Genomic DNA, 23,096 nt, shown 5'->3' with positions numbered 1-23,096 from the left:
TTTTAAATAAAACAAAATGGACCATCTTAAAGTACAGTTTTCAAGCTTCAAAAAATTCTCCTGTAAAGTTGCAATATCATATTTTGAACTAAAGTTATTAGACTTTGAAACGTGAACTAAAAAATCAAATTTGCCTTTTTTTTTAAATTATTGAATATATCGAGCGTTATATTTTTCGAATAAAAATTTTAAGATTTTTTTTTATATCACACTATTTTAAATGCTATTCCAAGAGTAATCTCTGAAAGTTTTAGATTTTTTCTTAAAAATTAAAAAAATGGCAGATTAATTATTTTTGTACCAAATTCTACCGTTACGTAACTTTATTTACACATTATTCCTGTAAATATTTTTTTTCGATTTTAAAATCATGGTAACTTGTTGTCTATAAGATCCCTCTTCCATTTACATTTTTGTGGACTTAATTTGATCAAACAGATCAAAAATTATAACAAGTAAATAGCGCGCGAAGTCGCGCGCTCCTGGTGTCCTGCGCGCAAGTGCAGACGCTTTAAATTTTCGTACGATTTAAAAGAAAATCATATTAAAAAATAACTTTAAATACATTTTGCATGTAAAATTTCCCGTTCTTTCGATTAGCGTAATTAGTTTTTTTTTTAATTGAGTGTAAGATATACCTACCTACAATAAACAATGGAATTTTGCAACTAATTGGTTAAATAAATAATCAAGCGTACACTGTACGGTTGGTAATTTTTATATGTTGTTCCTAACACTCTCACAAGTGTGTCTTCAAAAGTTACCCGATCTGCTATTTTTTCCGAAGTCAAAATCTTATTTTACTCCACTAATATGTATACTTGCCAACGCATGTCAACCGTTTTTTACGAATGTAGAAAAATTACGAATTGCAATCTATGGAAATTATTCCTAGTGATGTGGTCGTTGCAGCAAATGCCGTGTATACTTTATTGCTGTGTCGTTTATCTTTGTTGAATATTTGACAAATGATATGTCTTCAAGTGTATCGATATGCAGTATCGACACGATATGGCATTTATTAAGTTCATAAATATTTGGCAAGTGGCAGCATCATCCAGCTTTATTTACAATAGTGCAATTCAATGACAAATTAGATAATTAATTAGACCAGGTGAATACAGGGTAAGTCGTTAATAATGGTACACAGCTTAATAGCAGTTTGTTAACGTCAAAATATAGCGATTGAGCCAAACATGCCTTAATCAGTTGTTGCTCCTTTTCGTTCTACAGGGTGTTAAAGTTGAAAAAATATTTTTGATTTTTTGCTATTTTTTAAGAATGTATGGACCGATTGTTTTGAAAATTTGTAGTTTTACGTTTTTTGAGGTGACAAATACGAATATGCAAACAGTGTCGGTATCACGTCTAGGGGGCGCTATTTATACCGAACTATCAATGTAAAAATATGTGTAACTTTTAATATTTTACAATTTTGAATTTTTTAACTAGAAATTGTTAAACTACGTAAGTTGAAAAAATATTTTTGATTTTTTGCTATTTTTTAAGAATGTATGGACTGATTGTTTTGAAAATTTGTAGTTTTACGTTTTTTGAGGTGACAAATACGAATATGCAAACAGTGTCGGTATCACGTCTAGGGGGGCGCTATTTATACCGAACTATCAATGTAAAAATATGTGTAACTTAATATTTTACAATTTTGAATTTTTTAACTAGAAATTATTGAACTACGTTCAATTGTAAGTAAAAAAGTATACTTGTTGTATCGATAAACTCAACCGTTTTCGAGATATAGACATTTTAAGTTTTTAAGATTCGGGGGGGAATTAAATTAAAAAATTATTTTTTCCAAAGTAGTAGGCATTGACATAATAAATTGACAGCACATTATACCCGAGAAGTAAGAGAATATCTTATTGGGGCTATCTTAAATCTCTAGGTTACAAAGACATTATTAATAGTTAAGAACAACTGTGGACAATATTCATATTATCAAACAACATAGAACTTTATTTAACGTCAGACAAAATTTAAATAAAAGGCCAAGAAAGTGCATTGAAGTCGCTGATGGTTGCTTTGAGAATAATTTATGATTAATAATTTGTTAAGATATATACACTGAGCTCGTAAAGTTTGGAATAAATTCGATAAATCGTTATTGAAGGGTTTTGACAGGAAATCCTCGGACACGTCAACTTTAGTTTGTAAAATGTCACTTTTTTCAGCCATCGACTTTTTTTTTGTTTTGTTTGTTTTTGAGCTATGACGTCATCGGCAATTTTTTTAAATGGCAACCCATATTTTTTTCCACGGATTTCGATAGAGCACATTTTTCTGAGTACGAATATGTCAAAAACGTATGACCTTCAAGATGGAAGTTTTCGAGATAATAGACAGTTTAAGTTGATTGTAGATGATCATGATATTAATTTGAGCATGCGCAACGGTCAAATTCTACGTATACGTTATGTCCGATACATAACTTAAACTGTCTATTAGGTTCCAAAGTTTCAAGGATGTACCATATACAAGGTATCGAGTGGGTCAAGTTTTTTAATAGCTTATCGAACATTTTGAGAGATTTTAGGAGCAATTTGTTTAATTTTTTAAGTAATAATCAACAACAATTTTAACAAATAAAAAAAGGTTTCTGTGCAAATGATAAATAATTAAAGTAAACAAGAAAATCAGAGGAAATTTTCAAAGTGACCTCCATTCACTTCTTGGCAATATCCCATTCGCCACTGAAACTCCTGCAGAACCTTATGAAGAATATCTGGTTGAATGGCTCGAATTTCATTGCGAATTCTGTCCTTTAATTCTTCAATGGTATTTGGTCTATTGAAGTAGACTTTGCTCTTTAAATAGCCCCATAAAAAGTAGTCTAGGGGAGTGAGATCCGGAGATCTAGGGGGCCATTCGATAGTTCCTCTTCGACCAATCCAACGGTTAGCAAATATTTGGTTTAAATAGTTGCGAACGATCACTGCAAAATGAGGAGGTGCACCGTCTTGTTGGTACCATATCGTGTTATTGGGCAGATCGGGATCTACGTCATTTGGGTAAAGCACCGCAAGTGCAGGGACTAAAACGTCTCTTAAAAATTCAAAATATTTTTCACCTGTTAATGCGCCTTCAATGAAAAATGGACCCAAAATGCGGTTAGCAACAAGGCCAGCCCAAACGTTAACTTTTTGTGGAAACTGACTACGAGTTTCCATTTTCCAGTGTGGATTTTCAGGAGACCAATATCTACAGTTTTGCCGGTTTACTGTGCCGTCGAGATAAAAGGTAGCCTCATCAGAAAAAATAATATTGCGTAAGAATCCGTCGTCATCAATCAGGCGTTGCAACATGGTTTCACAAAACTGTAACCTACGGTCAGGATCATCTTCGTTTAATTGTTGGACCAAAACCACTTTATACGGATGCCATTTGTACAATTTCAAATATTTTAAGACGGAGCTTTGAACTATTCCGTTGTTTGCCGCCACTTGGCGGGTGGGTAAATGGGGATTTTCTTGAAGCTCTAGTAGAACATTCAATTTAACATCTTCTTGTACTGGTGGACGACCCGTTCTAGGGCGATCTCTCGCATGACCCATTTCTAAAAACTTTTGCTCTATTTTACTAACCGTGGACTGTGTAATTGGTTCTCTGTTTGGATATTTGTTATTAAATAAACGGCAAACTTCTACTTGTGTGCGAGCTCTGTCCCCGTAACCGATCATCATCAAAATTTCGATTCTTTCCCTTTCACTCAAACGACGAACCATTTTCAAATAAAATGAATTCTGATAGAATAATGATTAATTAACTTAAAATAAAACACAAACTTGCGAGGACAAACTTCAAAATTCTGACAACTATCAAAACTGTAATTTTTTCAGAGCTTCCTTGATAAATGATTAGTACTTTGTCATCGCTTGTATAATGCATTCTTGAAACTTTGGAACCGAATATCTCGAAAACTTCCATTTTGAAGGTCATACGTTTTTGACATATTCGTACTCAGAAAAATGTGCTCTATCGAAATCCGTGGAAAAAAATATGGGTTGCCATTTAAAAAAATTGCCGATGACGTCATAGCTCAAAAACAAACAAAACAAAAAAAAGTCGATGGCTGAAAAAAGTCACATTTTACAAACTAAAGTTGACGTGTGCGAGGATTTCCTGTCAAAACCCTTCAATAACGATTTATCGAATTTATTCCAAACTTTACGAGCTCAGTGTATAATAAAATTTTCAGTTGCTGGAATGTTTGTCTTAATTCTTAATCAAGGTTTGGTATCTTAAGACCTACTAATTTTCTAATCTAATTCCCGCCGAATCTCAAAAATTTAAAACGTCTGTATCTCGAAAACGACTGAGTTTATCGATTTTTAACAAGTATATCTTTTTTATTTACCTAGTTCAATAATTTTTAGTCAAAAAATTCAAAATTGTAAAATACAAAAAGTTAGACATATTTTTATATTGATAGGACAGTATAACGAACGCCCCCTAGACGTGACCCCACCACTGTTTGCATATTCGTATTTGCCACCTCAAAAAACGTAAAGCTACAAATTTTCAAAACAATCGGTCCATACATACTTAAAATATATTGTATAAAAATCGAAAATATTTTTTCAAATTTAACACCCTGTAGAACGAAAAGGAGCAACAATTGATTAAGACATGTTTGGCTCAATCGCTATATTTTGACGTTAACAATCTGCCATTAAGCTGTGTACTATTATTAATGACTCACCCAGCTCACCCTGTATGTTCCGGTTACTGTCAGAGGTAAATGACCTTTTAATTAAAGAACCCCGCAGGATCCTTACGGAAAATGGTTTGCTGAAACTTTGGATTCTGATAGTACTCGATGTGTAGATCAAAAATCTAAATGGCCGTTAAGTCCCAAAAATTCGTCCTTCCGAGAAACAGCTCTTCGAAGATAGGCTTTAAGTACGTTTGGCTATAACCCAATGCTACTGTATGGATATACGGATGCACACAATCACACTCACACACACACATGCATACGCAGATATATGCATGTATATTGAAAAATCAAAGTTATACAGGGTGTCCCATTTTAAATAACGCATTGCTTCTTAGGGAAGCACTTTCAATCAAAACTTTTTATACAAAAGTTGTAAAGTTCTGAGGGTGACATTCGATGGTGACCTTAACCTTGACCCAAACCTTAGAGGTCATTTTTTGAAGATCAACATGGTTTTTTATATATGTTAGATATATTTCTTAGACCGGAAATGGATGGAACAGAAAATTCTGCGTTCAAAACAATTTTTTGGTACAGGTCAAAGTGACTACAAGGTTATTTTAGAGTCAAATAATGTTCTGAATAAGATTCTGATTCTGAATAAGCATAGTACTGCGCAATATGAACGTTCTTTTCTATATAATGCTGTCAAAATTTACAACTCCTTGCCTACTTACATAAAAAATGCGTCCTCCGTATCTACTTTCAAAAAACAGATCAAAAGCCTCTTATTTTCATCTCGTTCTATTACTTCTTAATTTGTAATGTGTATTTGTCATATTACGTTCTATTATATTAATTCCACTTTTTGTATGTTCTTTATGCACTATGTATGCTAGTGTTCTATTTGTGTACTCGCCTATATGGTTTATATGGACACTACATTTGTTCTTATTTGTTCATGGTTGGTCACGTGGCTGGTTGAAAGTTTTATAGCTTGGTGAGAACATACGATGATGACCTTGATCATGACCTAGAAGTCAAGCTTGAAGGGTCTTTGAAGGTCAAATCAAGTTACAAAATAGGAGAACTCTGTTTGCAGGCCATTAAGTTAAGGCAGCTGTAACGTGCTAAACTATGCTTCAATTGAAACATCTATTAATAGGAAGCTCAACTAAAATCTCATATATCCTTTTATTTAGTAATAGAAAGACAGTTAGTTAAATAAGAAGATTTCTATAATAACAACGTCTATAGTCTAGTACGTCAAGTTGATAACAATGGCGTATGGTTGGAATTAAAATGTTTTAAATCGAATATAGGTATTTTGTTTTATAAATATAGGGAGTTTTTAGCGAAACTGCATATACAGTTCGTGTTAACTTTCATTGTAGAATAATATTTAATAATTAAACCCATTTTTTTATGCAAACATTTTGACATTCATTTAAATAGGCTAGAAAATATTTAATGAAGATGTTTAAAATTACATTTTAAAATTCGGTGCGTTTATCCACCTATGGGGTATTCTCAGTGTATTTTTCTTGGTTCATTTTCCATTTCCACAGTCAGTGATAGACATGAATGTTTTTCCCATAAAATTGTGCATGATTGTCGATACATATTAGCTAAAGTTCCATAGCAAAATTCTGATTGTAGGTATGTTATTTTCTATAACTGGCATATTGCTGAGATATAATATAATTTACTACTTATTTATTCATGGCGATGTGTTGATGAAGAAAATACTGAGATTTATCTATTCGAAAATGAACCGAACATAGGACAAGAGCATGTAGAAGACCATACAATATTATTTTTTTGTTGGCCAACAACTGAATGTAAAAAAATGAAATAAGTTAAAGAATTTGATTTAATTGTTAACGTCAATAGTAGTTAATTATCGTCTGTTTAAACACTAAAAGAATTGTAACCATAAACAAATAAATATTTTACAACTAAATCAATATTAATATATAGATAAAAATGGTGTTATTATTATAATTTGAAAGTTTCTAGCTCCATAACAACGCCGCGTCGTTCTTTTGTCTAACAGTGATTATCTTGACAACACACTCACATTTGGTGTGAATAATTTTCTTTCAAATGTAGCACGTTTAAGTGAAACCGAGCTTAATGAAGTTTTAATGATCATAGGATATATGGTGATAGAAGACGAAGTTATGACGAAGTAGTGGATACTTTTTATGAATTGCATCCCCATCAGGAACGTATTTCTAAATCAACCGTTTAAAAAATAATGCGTAGGTGTTACAGATCGACGAAAAAGTTGAAGATCAGCAAACGTTACGAATGAAGAAAATTATTTCAATCTCATGTTAGATATGGTGGGAAATCCAATAAGTTCGACACAACGGAGAGCTTTAAATCATAACATGAACCGATATTCCATTAAAAAAAAAATTATAAACGGAAATTTGACCTCTGAGAGATATTTATTACTGTTGCAAGAACATATTATTCCAAACCTTAGACGATTATTCCCGAACAATAACAATCCCAATTTACCGGCAGGACAAATACGGTTTCAACATGATGGAGCTCCTCCACATTTTGGATGTGTGATATGGGCATATCTAAATGAAACTTTTCCCGATAAATGGATTGGACGCAGAAGGGCAACTGAATGACCAGCTAGATCTGAAAGGATAAGGCATGAAATTTCCACTATTCCTCCTAACACCCTTTTAGATTCACTACAAAATTTTGTTCAGCGAATTCATTACTGTCAGGAAGTAAATGGTAAACACTTTGAGCACCTTATAAAATAGAATTCCAAAGAAAATATTTGTTGTTTATTAAAACTTGTTTTCTCTCCTTATTCTGGCATAACTATTGTTTTCATAAAATTTAAAATATCCAGGACATTCATTACAAAATAATTTTTTTCGTTTCATGCATTTTTATCAATCCTGAACTATTATGCTTTTTTATTTTCTATAAAAAATCTAATCATAAAATAAACTCATATCCATATCCTCCACCTTGTGTTATTTTCTAAATAAATATCCATTACTTGTGGCCCTTTTTCTTTTATAAATTTGAAAAAAATAAATCTGAAATAAAATTTTTATTTCATTTAAAAATACACTAGGCACAGAAATTAAGGGATATTTAAAAAATCCCAAAATTTTGGGTGATTTTCAAAAAGCTGTAAGGAGGGAAATGATCGTAGAGAGAATGAAAAAAAAAAGAAAATTGAAGCTTCAAGTGTCTAGTTTTCAGATCTGGAGTTAAAAATTTTTAGCTTCAGCAGTTTTTCAGTAATCATAAAAAAATCAACGAAAAATTGCAAATTTTTGCTTTTCTTTAAACAGGCCTATGGACTTCAAAAAAATGTATTGGTAATTTCACCATAAAGTTCTTTTAAATAATTTAATTATCTTCAATTTGAGCGATACCGGAGCCTTGTACGATGATTTGTCGCTGAGTTATCGTCGATCAAATCAAAAAAATCATTTTTGACTTTGGGAAATAATGGTCTTACAGAAAATCCAAACAGGATTTTGAAAACTGCAAAGTATTCTCTACAAATCGTAATTATTGTTTTTTTATAAAACAAAATTTCAAAGTGAAAATGTTAGTTGGAAAAAAGGTAAAAAATTGCATAATTAGGGATATTTAAATAACTTGGCATTACTTAGCAAATAATGAATAAATGATATTGCATAATTTTTCCGATATTACATAAACATAAGTAAGAGATGAATACTAAATATCATTTTAAATAATATACAGCGTGGTAAAAAAGTTCTGCATAAAATTCATATTTTCATTAAACAATTTTTTTTCGAAAAACGGTGAGACCCGTCGATTTTTATTTGATCCAGGGCACCTTGTTATGTGGAAAAATTTTTTTTTCGATAATCCACTTACGGCAGCGATGACATAATTTTTTTTTAAATGACAACGCATATTTTTTTCGTTCGAAATTGATGACAGTGATAATTATCTAAACAACGGTGTGAAAATTTCGATGTCTTACATAACAATTTTTTTTAGAAAAATGCACCTTAAGTTCTTATAAGTGATAATTGTCTACTTACACTATTAATGGCTCCGAAAAGGACAAAGTTGACAAAATTACATTTCAAACGAGTAAAATTACACTAATGTTTGTGTAAGTCTAGCGAAATTGTTCGAATTGCCCACCCTGTACCATTTGGCATTGTCCTAAGCGTGTGTAAACGCCGTCTACACTTCGTTCAAGCATTCCCGGGTCGATTTGATTTATTTCAAAACGAATACGGTTTTTAAGTTCTTCCAAATCACCTGGTCTGTTTGTGTACACACGCGATTTCAAATAGCCCCACAAAAAAAGTCTAGAGGTGTTAAATCAGGCGAACGCGGAGGCCACTCGATTGTTCCGCGTCGCCCGATCCACCGGCCAGTAAACGTGTTATTCAAGTACTCCCGTACTTGCACTCCATAATGGGGCGGTGCACCATCCTGCTGAAACCAAATTCTTTCCTCAGGAATATCAGGATCCTCGTTGTTCGGGAATAACTCTGCTAAGCTTGGGACCAAATCGAACCGCAGGAAATCCAAATAGCGAGCAGCAGTTAAATTTTCCTCGAAAAAATACGGGCCTAAAATACGACGCCCTATTATTCCCGCCCAAACGTTCACCTTTCGGGGGTGCTGATGATCTACTTCTTGCACCCAGTGCGGGTTTTCCTGAGACCAATACCGGCAGTTATGTCGATGCACCGATCCATTAAGATAAAAAGTAGCCTCGTCAGAAAAAATTATGTTCTTGAGGAAGTCGGGGTCTCCGTTACATCGATGCATTAAATCTTCACAAAAGTGGAGACGGCGGTCTGGGTCGTCCTCAGTCAATGCATGTATCAAGTGACCCTTATAGGGGTGAAATTTCTCTTTTTTGAGAAAGTTCACCACAGTTACATGTGAAATATCATTGTTCAATGCAATCGACCTTGTACTAGAATGAGGGTTGTCCTGGAGCTCCACCAGGATATTCAATCTAGTTTCATCATCTACTCTAGGACGACCCGCACGAGGAGCATCTTTCACACTACCAGTTTCCTCAAACCTTGCCAGTACCCTACTAACCGTAGATTGCGTAATTGGTGGTCTGTCAGGGTACGTTGCATTAAATAATTGGCAAGCTTCTTGATGGGTTCGTAACTTATCGCCGAAACCAATCATCCTCAAAATATCAATTCTTTCGCGTTCACTAAGTTTTGCCATTTCGAATTAAACGATTTCACCAAAGAATGTTAAATCGGTACTGATTTTTAGTCTTCAATATTTCAGGTAATCTACTCCTTTCAAGTAAACATTTCTTTGGATCTTTTTTTTTTGGGGAATTTATCGGCAAACTCGAAGACAAAAAGTCGACCTTAATTTGCTACATACTATTTGGATTTTGTGCGGTTGAACTTGGTTCTAAATTTTGCAGTTTAATCAGGATCCTGACAATATCTGATGAATAATTCCGCAAATATTACATAACACCAGTTGCAACTTAAGTTATCTGAAATGCTTTCTGCCGAATAAATTTTTTTCTAAGGCATTTGATCCGTAAACAGCAAATTATTGCATTCAAGAACTTAAGGTGCATTTTTCTAAAAAAAATTGTTATGTAAGACATCGAAATTTTCACACCGTTGTTTAGATAATTATCACTGTCATCAATTTCGAACGAAAAAAATATGCGTTGTCGTTTAAAAAAAAAATTATGTCATCGCTGCCGCAAGTGGATTATCAAAAAAAAAATTTCCACATAACAAGGTGCCCTGGATCAAATAAAAATCGACGGGTCTCACTGTTTTTCGAAAAAAAAATTCTTTAACGGAAATATGAATTTTATGCAGAACTTTTTTACCACGCTGTATACTAAATAACATATAAAAACTCTTGAGTTTCCTCATAAAAAATAGAACAAATAATGTTCAAACTATTTTCTTCTAAATTTAATGACAACGGAGATATAGAGAGGTTAATGTAAATGGTCGAATTTAAAAAAAAAAACTGTATATCTAAAACTAATCAAGTTAGCCAAGAAGTTTTGGTACCAGCGAAGTAAACTCAAAAGAAGAAGACGGGATCGATATCAGATTTTTTTGTATCTATCACCATTTTGGCTGTACCCTATAAAACTATCGAAAATCAACCACCCTGTACAAATAAATAATAAAAAAACAGTACAAATTCATTCAAGCGTAATTAACATATTGCTCAATAATATATGTATTCTTATAGAAATAAGTATCTTTTGTACACTCCACTTTCACGCTATTGTTCTATTATTTTATTTATATTTCAAGAATGACCAGAATGAGACAAGGTGCTGGCTATTTGGTGTAAAACGAGTGGTTAACAAAAAGACAAGTACACACACGCTGCTTCTTTTCGAAATATCCTGTACTACTATTAAAAGTTCATCTAGTAAAAGTATAAGATCAAAAGGCTTGTGGATAATATTCTGCATTTTAATAAAGCAGTCGCCTTAAGGGCATCATACAAATCATCAATGACTATTACAATTTATATTACTCTATAAAGTGAGTTGTAAATAATATGAAACCTTTGTATTAGTTTTATTTCGTCGTTGACATTAATTGACTTTTTATCCATTTATTATCATGAATTTAGATTATGCCTTATATAACTGTATGCGAATGTAAAACGTAGTTTATTAGGAAAAGCTTATTCGTTAATATATTTAAAAAGTAGTCTGGAAAATTTCTTCTTTACAAGTAACATGACCGATCGTGTTTTTTTTCGCATTTTTAGTGGCAGTAGGTTCTTATTATTTTTTAATAGGCAACCAAAATATATTGTTTGTACATTTTGTACACTGCGTTCTACTTTCAAAATGCGAATGGAGTATACAGATGTCTTACGTCGACGGCCTATTAGAATATTTCAGAGATTACTTCTATTTAAATTTTGAAAATTTAGGCTTTGGGGTTTTCGGAAGTGCTCTCTTTAAATAAAATAATGCCACTGTTGTAGCACTTCCGGTTATACCGAAAATCTCCATCTACTTTAGGGGGGCTTTTATCAAGCTTCCCTATATCTATCTCTAATGGTCATCGAGATATTTCAATTCTATCAAAAAACGTTGCTTTTCGGTAGCCTAGTTCAAAATTGCTAGATATTTTGGAGTGAGATAAGGGGATGTCTATCACTTATTACAGTTACTTTAAAAACTGTTTAATTTTACACAGGGTGCTGAAAATTTATTGTAGAATTTGCTTAACTTCGAACCGCCGAATCTTGTTTTTTCTAAATGGAACATCCTGTATATTTAATGAAAATCTATTGTAGAATTTTACTCTCTATATAGCCATATTGTACTTCCCTATACCTATCTCTTTTAATTTTTCTTTTAATAACGGTTTTTGTAATAAATAATTAAAATGATCCAATTTCTTGCGAGGATGGCTGCGAAATCGCTAGCAAACTTGTGACATATTGGTTGTTTTGTTTTTAAGTTTGCTGGCAATTTCAAAGCCATCCCCGCAAGAAATTGGATTTTAATTACTTATCATAGAAACCGTCAATAACAGAAAAATTAAGAGAGAAAGGTATAGGAAAGTATCATATGGATGGATAAAGGATAAAATTCTACAACAGTTTTTGATTAAATATACGGGAGTTTCTTTTAGAAAAACCAAGTTTTGGCGATTCAAAGTTAAGAAAATTCGACAAAAAATTTTCACCCTTGTGTAAAACTAAACAGTTTTTAAAATAACTGTAACAAAGGATAGGCATCCCGCTTACTCTCTTTCAAATGTCAATACTTCGGTTTGTACAATGTAAAAAATAGTCATTTTTTAATTAAGCTATCGATACGCAAGTTCCTTTGAATGAATTGAAATCGAATCGAATACTATTAGAGATAGATATATGGAAGCTTGATAAAAATAATGAGGGTAGTTAATATAACGTTTTTTTCTTAGACGCACAGTTTTCGAGATACGGTGTGTTGAAGTTGTTACTTTCCAAATGGTTTTGCTTAATTATCTTTAAATCGGTTAAAGATAAAAATGTCAAAGTTTGTACACGAGTAAACATCAACTGGACGTTAAGATAATGTGCAAACAGTTTCTATGTGAAAAGCAGTCTCGCCGATACAGGGAATTGGAGGGGTACAATCGAAAAAAAAATGTTAAAAGTCAAAATTTGTTACATTTTTAGACTGCAAAAAATACGCTGAAAAGTAATAAACAACAATTATTACATTCCAGTTATTTTTATAAAGTTTCTGGTTTAAATCTAGATTAAAAATAATTGTGATTTCACTTTTGACGATTTAGCAAATATGCATTTGTATTAATTAAGCTGAGGATAATATTTTTTCCTTCCTACTACTAAATAATTAATTTGTATATTAATGTTTTGCTTCTTTCTGCGGAAATATAAAATAGTAATAATTTCGAAAATTCCAGCTAACAATTTACATGAAGTTTTATTTGTACATAATGCAATTTTGAAAAATTATAAATAATGTGTAAAAAGCAGATTTATAATTTTATATTCATAAATGTGACACCTCTGCCGCCCTACTAAATAGGTGTATGTCCCAAATCGACTTATACCACACCTGCAGGTTTCAAGTTTTATTTCAAATCGTTTCAAAAACATTGTGAAATTTTATTTTAGAAATGTGCAGGGCCGTACTTCATAAATAGTACCAACTGGCCAAAAGTTCATTAAGAAAATTTTCATAATTTTTTATGCGTGTAACTGCAGTATGCTTTAAAACGTATGAACCATCCTGTATGCGATATAGATTTTAAATAAGATATCTCGTTTACTTGGCAGTATTTCCATAACAAAATTTATCTGTTATTTTAGAACCTTATTATTCATTATAGTATAACGTGTTGTAAGCTTCTAGATATTAAGTTTAAAATTTAAATTATTGAACATTGAACTTTTATGCTATCATCGAGACGTTTCTGTTATCCTATATCCCTCCAATAATAATAATAATAAAACATTATTATTCGGTTTGTGATAAAGTTCTCGTATAAAACTGGTAGTCTCCCGCCCCGTATTTAGTGATGACAAAACAAAAAATGGTCCTTATAGCATTTATTGTAGCGCTTGCGCTAGCTCCAGGTAAGTTACGTATCACAAAATATCCACAAAAAACAGATAATAAATCGTTTCTATTATATTTTCTCAATGGTTTGAAATAAAAATTATATCTTGAAAATTTCAGTGCCGTGGTAACATTTTTTTTTCAGATATGACAATATGTTTAGTTTAAAGTAAAATCATCCCGCCCCGCTCCCATGCCACCTACTACACTGCTTATAAACTTTTAGGTCTTATGTCTACAACTGTACAAGCCGGAGAATTGTCAAGCATCCAGAACTTCCCAGGTGTATACGTCCCACCTTCGTTATTGCCTCCAGAAGCTGTTCATCCACAACCTGAAGAAGAACCAGAAGCAGAAGCAGTAGTAACTAACCCATGTAACGCCTGTTTTGAATACATGACCGATTTAATCGACCAACTTACCGAAACTGTAGTCATCCCAGAAATTGAAGCTCACCCAATGCCAGAAATTGGAGTTCTTCCAATTCCAAATCCAGGAGCGACAGTACCAGTCGGCCCCAGACCTATAGGACCCCTTGCATAACTGAATGTTTAATTGATTTCGCGACTTTGAAATATAGTAAATTTATAAATAATGTACAGTTGTATTTATTTATAAATTAATTGATAACTAATAGAACATATTTTTTAATTGAAAGATTACGTTTCTGTACTTCTGATCGTGTTTCTTGGATCATTTTGGGTTTAAAAGCTAAAAGGGTGTAAATTCTAAAATTTTTAATAAATGTTGTTGATATGTTCATAAAAAACCGCTAAATATCTGTGAAAAGCTGTAATATAGACACATGAAATCAGAGCCGAAGATTGCTATTTTATGACTACACACAAAGTGACTTGCTAAATTGTAGATGCTATAAACGCATAACTATCGAGTACCCCAAAATTCATGCAAGGTTTGAATTTTGCTCCATTTGTGCGGTAAAGTGGTATCAACCAAAAAAAGAATACAACGTGACAACTGACAGATCAGGGTTATTAAAAATGCAATGCTACACGAAAGGACAACGCGTTTTCATTGTTGAACAATATTTTGATAATAGTGAAGGTTTGGCAGCCCGTTTTCATTGTTGAATAATATTTTAATAATGAAGGTTTGGTAGCTACAGTTTGCAATTTTCGTACAAAATATGGTCGGAATAGTGGTTTAACTTGATCAATTGTGAATAGATTAATTGAGGGAGACTGGATCTATTAGTGATTTTAAACACTCTGGCTGTCCTTCAACAAATCGTTCACATGAACCGAATTTGAAACGAGCGTGCTAGCGGGTTTATTACATGAATACATGAACTATGAATATAAAACTTTTGGGAAATAAAAGTTTAACCCTTTCTTTGTGTCTAAAATCCCGGTCCGGTACATCCAATAGTTAACAATTAAAGTTATAAAAAAAAGCTGTCTTGGAAACAAAGAGGCATAAGTGATTTCTCATTGTTTTAAAATTACTGTAAAAATAAGCTATATTTAATGCAAAAAGAGCGAATTCCCGAGCGGCTTTAGCCTGACCCTGAGACATTTTGTTTATATCGCTGTTTTGCATATCCCACATTGTTAGTTGTAAAAGGCAACTTAATTTCAACCTTTTGAAACTTTTCTTTTTCGATATGTTTCTTTGGATCAATTAGAATCTCTATCTACGACATTTATTTCTAAAATTAACGTTCAGCAATTGTAACCTGAGGGGTTATTTCTTTGATTATCTACCTTTAATTAATTATCTATTTCATTCTCGAAAGAGTTACTATTTAATTCTCGAAAGAGTTACTATTTAATTCTCGAAAGGGAGTTTATTTAGTTATCGTTATACTTTAATTAACACGTGGGAACTTAGAAATGTTGTATGTTCAGAAGATGCATTTCAGTCACTTACCCTTTCATTGCTTACGTGGAATGTAATCCAGTGGCTGGCTATACAGGGTAGCACTGAAATTGGAGAAACAAAAGGAAACACAAAACCTCCAGGAAGGGTTTATTAACAATAAACAAAACAAACAAACAAAATAACAACGCAACGGCTCGACGACATTATTAATTAATTGATTCAAACGCGACAGCTTACCGAGATTCAGGGAATGCGTGCTTTATACAAAATTTGGAAAAACTATCAAAATTAATTAATTAGCCCGATACTCTAAAGTTAATAATTAGTCTGCTCAATGTGAAACCTAAGGAAGAACTGGCTTTTTCGAGATCCTTCCTGAATTCCACAATTCGCTTTGACTACGCCCATTTCTTGGGTCCAGAAGTTTCGGTTCTCATCTTATTGGCGAGAACCCTGAATGTCGGCATGCTTTAATAATCAGGTTAATAATTATCTAATTGACTTGACTTACATTTATATAAGAATAATTATATGACTTACTAGTAACCCAATATAATCTAATTCTAATTTGGAATCTCCACGCTCTTCTTGTGGTTTTGCGCGTTATTAAATATCGATTTTTTTCTCATACTAGACGCTTAACACATGACCCCACAGTGGCCAAGTGAACTCGTTAAAATATTGGCAATTTTCTCCGAAGGACTGTCTTGGCGACGTACCACCACCACCACCATTGCATCAACATTTTGCAATAATAACAAAGGTCTGCAGAAAAGTGGTTTGTTCTACAGCAGCTGAGGATCATTTCCGAAGTAATTTTTTGCGTAGAATCTGAATCCGACCTCAGAATTGCTCCATCATGTCACGCTTCCGAGATATCCTAACCTAAATGTGCGAAAAACGCCGTTTTTGCTATATCTGAAAACGGTTCATGTCATCTAAAAGTACCTAGAACTCTTACACTTCAAAATGCCGTTTTCAAATTTGAAAAACATTTTTTTTTTCTTGGAGATATCTTTAAATGAAGTTTAGTACTTTAGCGATTTCATAACAGCAGTATCAAAATTGGAAAATGTTCTTCGGACAGCGAATGATATAAGTACATTCCTATGTTTTTTGGGTCGTCGAAGCCGAATCCAATTTCAAAATTATTCAAGCACTTAAGAGTTGAGAAATTGTCTAACCTAAAAATACAACATTTAGACAGCATGTGGTTTCAGCAAGACGGTGCAATATGCCATACATCCCAAGAAACAATTCAATTACTGCATCAGTCATTTCCTGTTTATGTAATTTTCTGTTTTGGTGATCAGAATTGGCCGCCCAGGTCATACGACTTAACGCCATTGGTATCATTTGTTTGGGATTATTTTGAAGTTTAAGGTTTATGTTGACAAGCCCACGAACACCCACGCCTCGAAAGAGGAAATTGAGCGCTGTACAACGAAATTCAGTCACATTTATGCAAAACAGTTAAGGAAAATTTCAACAAAAAAGTGCATATGTGCCAGCAAAGTTGTGGAGGCCATTTATCGGATATGCTATTCCATACATAACCATACATACATGAGTGATACAACTGACTAATGTTTGGCTATTTGATGTCTATCTACAGACATATTTTAAGTATCGGTGGTATTATCACTTACAAAGGATAACATCGTGTCGTACTTTGTGTCAGTAGGTGAATGTGCCAGTAGACATAAAATAGCGATGACATTTAAAGATGCTTCGCAAGTTATATCCATTGACACTCAAAACATGTCTGTAGATAGACATCCAAATAGATAGACATCCAAATCATCGTCGATCATTTCACCTATGGCATGCTTACGAGGACTAATGAATTCGAAACCAGCTTTGCCTGGTAATTCTCCTGATGATCTTAGCTATTTACTAGATATTGAGGGTGTAATTCATTACGAGCCGGGGCATATAGACTGTGAAGTAGTTGTTTCCCACAACATCTTAATAGATTTGTCTTCTCGAAACAAATATAACTTTCATGGTTAGAGGTACGATTTTCAGGGTCATGGAATGTTTAATTGAGTGAAATTATGTATTTATTAAATGTTATATAAGGTGTTACAAAAAAGTAGGTTAAGCTGTTAACCACAGAATTTTTGGCCGAAAACAATTGCACTTTTTTATGCTAGTTTTGATTTCCCCTTTTAAGGTACAGGTTGCAAAAATTGTAATTAAAAAGAAAGGTTTTTTATGAATAACTGTTGATTTTTAGGGCATTATAACACTAAAGATCGTATTCATCACGAAACATAATAATCTCAAAAACTTTTGCATGATGGTAACTTTTTTATTGTAAATTGGGTCCACTCAAAGGAATACTGCGACTTACCGCCACTCTTTATAAGAATAAGTTGAAGTAATGCCAGATCACGGTCCGTAAAAAAGACGGTCGAGTAATACACGGAAATTATGGGCGTGGCTTATCTCATACTATGTCACAAGATGTCTAACCTTTAGAATTCATGTTTGTTTACATGCGACATCACTAGTAATTTTAAATTTTTCCAAGTATTTAAGTAAATCTTTCATAGTTGTTTGGGTATTTTGCAGTAATTAGTTAGTTATTGATAATAATAATTTTTAATAAGTTGATGATGTTGTGTTTAATATAAACTATTAATTTACCACGTAAAATTGCCAGGAGTGAGGTTGTAGTGTTGCAATTTGCAATAATAAATATTTTTTTATAGTGCTAAACAAGAAAATTAAAAAACTTTATTTAATGTGTTTCCTAAGGATGAAAACTTAGAAAGATATGGGTGGAACGGTGCAAAAGACGCGATATGTTTAATCATATAACTGGACTTATTTGTAGTACACATTTTGAAGACTCAAATTTTGAACGCGATCTTCATGCAGAGCTATTAAGTTTATCATGAAGAAAAAGACTTAAAGAAAACAGGTTAAATGTTAAATTTCTAGTTTAACTGATTGTATTCACTTCAAAATGACTAAATTTATTGTTATTGTTGTATAACAAATTGATGTGATTGTTAGAAAAGCGATTGGAAATTTTAAGTATCTATCGAAATGTGATTTTAATATTTTTGTAAACTTGACAATTTTTCTTAAAATTAAATGTTATGTCAAAAGTTCTGTGCGATTAACTTTTCCTTTCCTTTTATTCCTCCATAGTCCATTTAACTCCGAACACTGAAAAAAACTCTTTCAAAGCTAAAAACTACTGTATAGGTAGTTTACTTGTAAAAATTTAGGAATTTTTTAATTCGGAACATCAACTGTAAAACTGTAGTTGGTAAGTACAAAAATAAATTATGTTGCAGCCTATTATAAAGTACTTTGGTAAGTTGTTTCAAATTTAACTAAAGACAAAAGCAGATACAATAACATCATATAAACTGTACACAGTTTTTATTAAGATAGGTCTAAATTGTTTATATATTCACTTCTCCTCTTCATTTTATTAGAGTTTATGGATATTAATAGATATCTGTAATAAAATTAACACAAATTTTAGGTTAATTATGTAACCAAACGTCGTGATGTGTATTCAAGACAATTTCACATTTCATCCTTTTATTTCCAAATTCCAATGTAAAGGTTCAGTTTGTATATAAAGGTAACATTTTAGACTCAAAATGCCTGTTAATTAACCATAACCATAACTGATTAAATTTATTATTTTATGTTAAAAGGAGCGTGGTACAAGAAAAGTGACAATTTTAAATTTGCCTCTTATTTTCTTATGGGAAATGCAATGAGTTAGAAAGAGATGACGGTTGAACGAAGATAAACTGAGGTATTTGGTGACGTATTTGTTTTTTATTGACTGATTGACTTATGCGGCGACCGTCTCTTTACGGACCGTGATGCCAGATTACAATTCAAAATGTAGAGGACTTCTGTTACGACAAATATTGTCAAGTCTAAAGAAGAGATATGTAGGAATTTCCTCTTAACTTCTTCTTGTCGTAGTGAGTGATCAGGGTTAACTTCTAAATAAAGGACGCATACTCAAGCTTGACAAATGTGCTATATGTATAACTAGCGGCCCGTCTCGGCTTCGCACGGGTGTACATTTATTTTAAACATTTTGGGATATAAATAATATAGACTATGTTACTCAAGGATAATGTAGCATTCTAATGGTGAAAGAATTATCGAAATCCGTCCAGTAGTTTTTGAGTTTATTCGTAACAAACATACATACATACAAAAATACAAATCTTTTCTCTTTATAATATTAGTATAGATAGAGGCGTTAGAGTATAAAATGGCATTCAACCGATATAGCAGAGGTCAACAATTCGATGTGAGCTAAAAATCAACCTCGAAGTAATGTAGAAGCAACGTTTAATTCAAAAGATTAAAAAAATTATCGCGTATTTTCACCTCTGTTTCGGAATACACATTGACATCTAATGATTCATGTTCAAAGAGAATATTCGATTGTCGTTTTTTATCCAATTCCATGTTTTTCATGTCATTAGGCCAATTCAGATGATCTCTTAATTGTCTTCCAATCGTATCCCAGATATCGTGCTGGCCAATCCGTAGCGCTAATCCCATTCCGGAAATGGTGCTTTAATTTCTTGGAGCACATATTTTTCACGAGAAGGCAGTGACATTTCCGCCACGGATTCTTTTGTTTTCAGGATCGACGATTACGAATCTTAGGTCAAAAATACAATTTGTCAGTTGACATATTGAAGAAATTACTCGAGATCTTGGATAGTGTTGCTGGTAAAGGGGTTTTTGAACCGGAGATTCCGAATCTGATAACAGAAATGCCTCTTGATAGTTGACAGCTGTCATATCGATGCTGTCGAAATTATGGAATTAATGTTTTTTTCGAGAAAGTCCTTTCCGAGGGTTTTTGTGAGTGGGAATTCCAAATTTGACTTTGAAAATCGCTCTTGGCTCTCAAAATAATAATACTTATGCCCGTTTGCACCGTTTAGAATTTAAGCCAAGTTCAACTGAACTTGGTTTAATTTTAAAACTAGGTTTTAATAATCAGCTTTTGCACCACTTACTGCCGATTGTAGATTAATTTAAACTGGGCTTTAAGAATACTGTTTAGGGATTTTATTATGCTGCTAACTTATGTCCAGTTATGTTCGGAAAAAAAAATGTCAGTCAAATTATCAAACCAAAATTTTAATATGAGTACCATCAATGACACCTAACACTCTAGGAAATGATGCAATTTTATAGAACTCATGTTGCACATTAACTATTTCTTCTGGGTTTGGCATTTTTATGTATATCTGATAAAGCCGAGCTATTGCAATTGATACTCGTACAATTATTCTGAACACTGTTGATGTCCATCACTGAAAAGTCTGCATTAGCAAACAAATGACCAGCACAAGCATAAAACCAATTGTTGGATAGGAGATACACTATTATTCCCAGAAATACAAAATCATGTTAAGAATAAAAGCTTTTTATAACTCCAAAATTCTGATTGCCAGTTGCATCGTGTTCATGCCGACGTGTTCGTAAAACTTACATATCACTTGGATATTCCAACTCCTCTTCAATTACTGTTAGCAGATGTAATGTGGTCTCTTTTGTCAACCTAAATCTGCGGAAAAAAGTCATATTGTCTAGATTATGAAATAGATCATTTCTAATATATCTAGGAAATCCAAAGTCTATAATTTCGTGAATATCAAATTCAAAGTTCTCAATGACGTCTTAACACCACTCACAGTCCACAGGAAAAGGAAGAAATGCCTATTTGAAAAAATTATAACTAGCAGCTAAGTACTGTCAATAGTGTCAATTTATATTTTCTCATTAATCAAAGTTTAAGCGGTCAAATTTGAGGGTTTAAATTAATCCTAGATTAATCTGTAGATTTGTAACGGTGCAAACAAAATGTTATATTTTAATCCAAGTTCAGACTTAATCCTGGATTAAACACTACGGTGCAAACGGGCATTAGGGTTTTTGAAGTTGCTGATCTCGAATTTGACATAAGAAATGCCATTTGATGGTTTACAGCTGTCATGACGATGTTATCAAAATGATAACATGGTTTGTTTTTTTTCAGTGATTATCTCCCAGGGGTTTTTAGGGTCGCAGGTTCCAAATTACATACTGGAAATGATTTTTGAATGTTGGCAGCTGTCATATCGATAATGTCATAACCGATTGAGTGGATATCGTGAAAATGATGGTTAGTGACTAAATGATTCACCAGTATTTCATTTTGGGTTGCAAAGTACACTGGACACGATTAAATCTAAATACTAGTCTAAATTTGGTCTTTCCTGAAACATTACTCGTTCTTCTCGTTACCCAAAAGTCATTTTCAGTGTCCAATTTGGACACCATTCCCCCATTCCCCAGAAATCACTCTCGAAGAAGCAATTTATTCTGTCATTTTGACAGCATCCATATGACAGTTATCAACATTCAAGAGACATCTCACACGAGGTCAAATTCAAATTCGGCAATGCCAAAAATTTGTTTATCAGTATTATTTTCTAAGATCTCGATTCGTTTCGTCAATATGATACTTTTTTGGTAATTGTCAACTGTTATTTTGTATTTCTCAAACTCTCGTCGATTTTTTTCAAACAGTTTTGTCAAATTCGTTTATAATATTATTACAACGGTTAATAGCCTCCTGAGCAATGCACTAACTTAGTTCGACTAACGTCCCTGCATAGGTAGGTAACCCGAAAAATGCAAACAATATGTTATTCATGTGTTAAATTGAAAATTAATGGTCAAAAATTGAAGGTGGGATCCTAACTGGGTTGCCACTATGCCTGTAGGTGTAAATATAATAATTAATTGTATTTAACATTTTAAATAAAATTTGCTTGTGTCTAATATTTATCTACACAAGTTGTAAATTTGTGATATATGCAATTGATAGCATATAGGTACTCCAATTATGGGTAGATGATATTTAATAAACATGCTATCTAATATGCGAAAGACATCCCAGTAAGCTTTCACCACAAAAACATCCTATAATTTTATAAAAAAAAAATGGTAAATAATTTATTTTCTCCATGGGGTCGTCCATTAATCATGTGAGGTTTTTAGGCCACTTTTTTACACCCTCCCTCCCCCTGGTGATACGTGGTGAGGTTGTAAACTACGCAGCGACATACCTCTGGAAAACATTTTTGTATACAACTTTTTCTAATAAAATTTTTGGATATACAGGGTGTTTCAGTTTGATATGTCACAAACACGTGAGCATATTTTGGGAATAAAAATAAGAATAAAAGTCCGGTAAACTTTTGTTCTAACTTCCTTCGTTATGAAGATACAGGGGGTTGAATTTTTTCTATAAATTAAAATTTTCTTTCATAACTTTTAAACGGATTAAGATATTGTTATCAAATTTGGGGTACTGTGTAAGCCGAGGATATTGCATTTGCTGCCAAAATATGGCTCTTTAAAATTAAGCAGTGGCGTAGATACAGGGTGAGTCTGTCACTTTGGGCAAAATAAATATGTGAC

The 23,096-nt window shown here is 32.7% G+C and overlaps 2 protein-coding genes across 2 annotated transcripts in view; both read left to right on the top strand.

The window, feature by feature from the left end:
• LOC108910047 (chromosome transmission fidelity protein 18 homolog) overlaps positions 1-23,096 on the top strand; it is a 272,160-nt gene that overhangs the window by 132,622 nt on the left and 116,442 nt on the right. The window lies entirely within an intron of this gene.
• Positions 13,695-14,372, top strand: LOC108910057. The gene is made up of 2 exons (XM_018714555.1): positions 13,695-13,792; positions 14,002-14,372. Exons 1-2 carry the CDS (start codon positions 13,735-13,737, stop codon positions 14,316-14,318), a joined length of 375 nt encoding a protein of 124 aa, XP_018570071.1. The 5' UTR covers positions 13,695-13,734; the 3' UTR covers positions 14,319-14,372.

This window comes from Anoplophora glabripennis, unplaced genomic scaffold, assembly GCF_000390285.2.
Source record: "Anoplophora glabripennis isolate ALB-LARVAE unplaced genomic scaffold, Agla_2.0 scaffold469, whole genome shotgun sequence".
NCBI classification, from domain to species: Eukaryota; Metazoa; Arthropoda; class Insecta; order Coleoptera; family Cerambycidae; genus Anoplophora; species Anoplophora glabripennis.
This window is presented reverse-complemented; position numbering and strand designations above follow the sequence as displayed.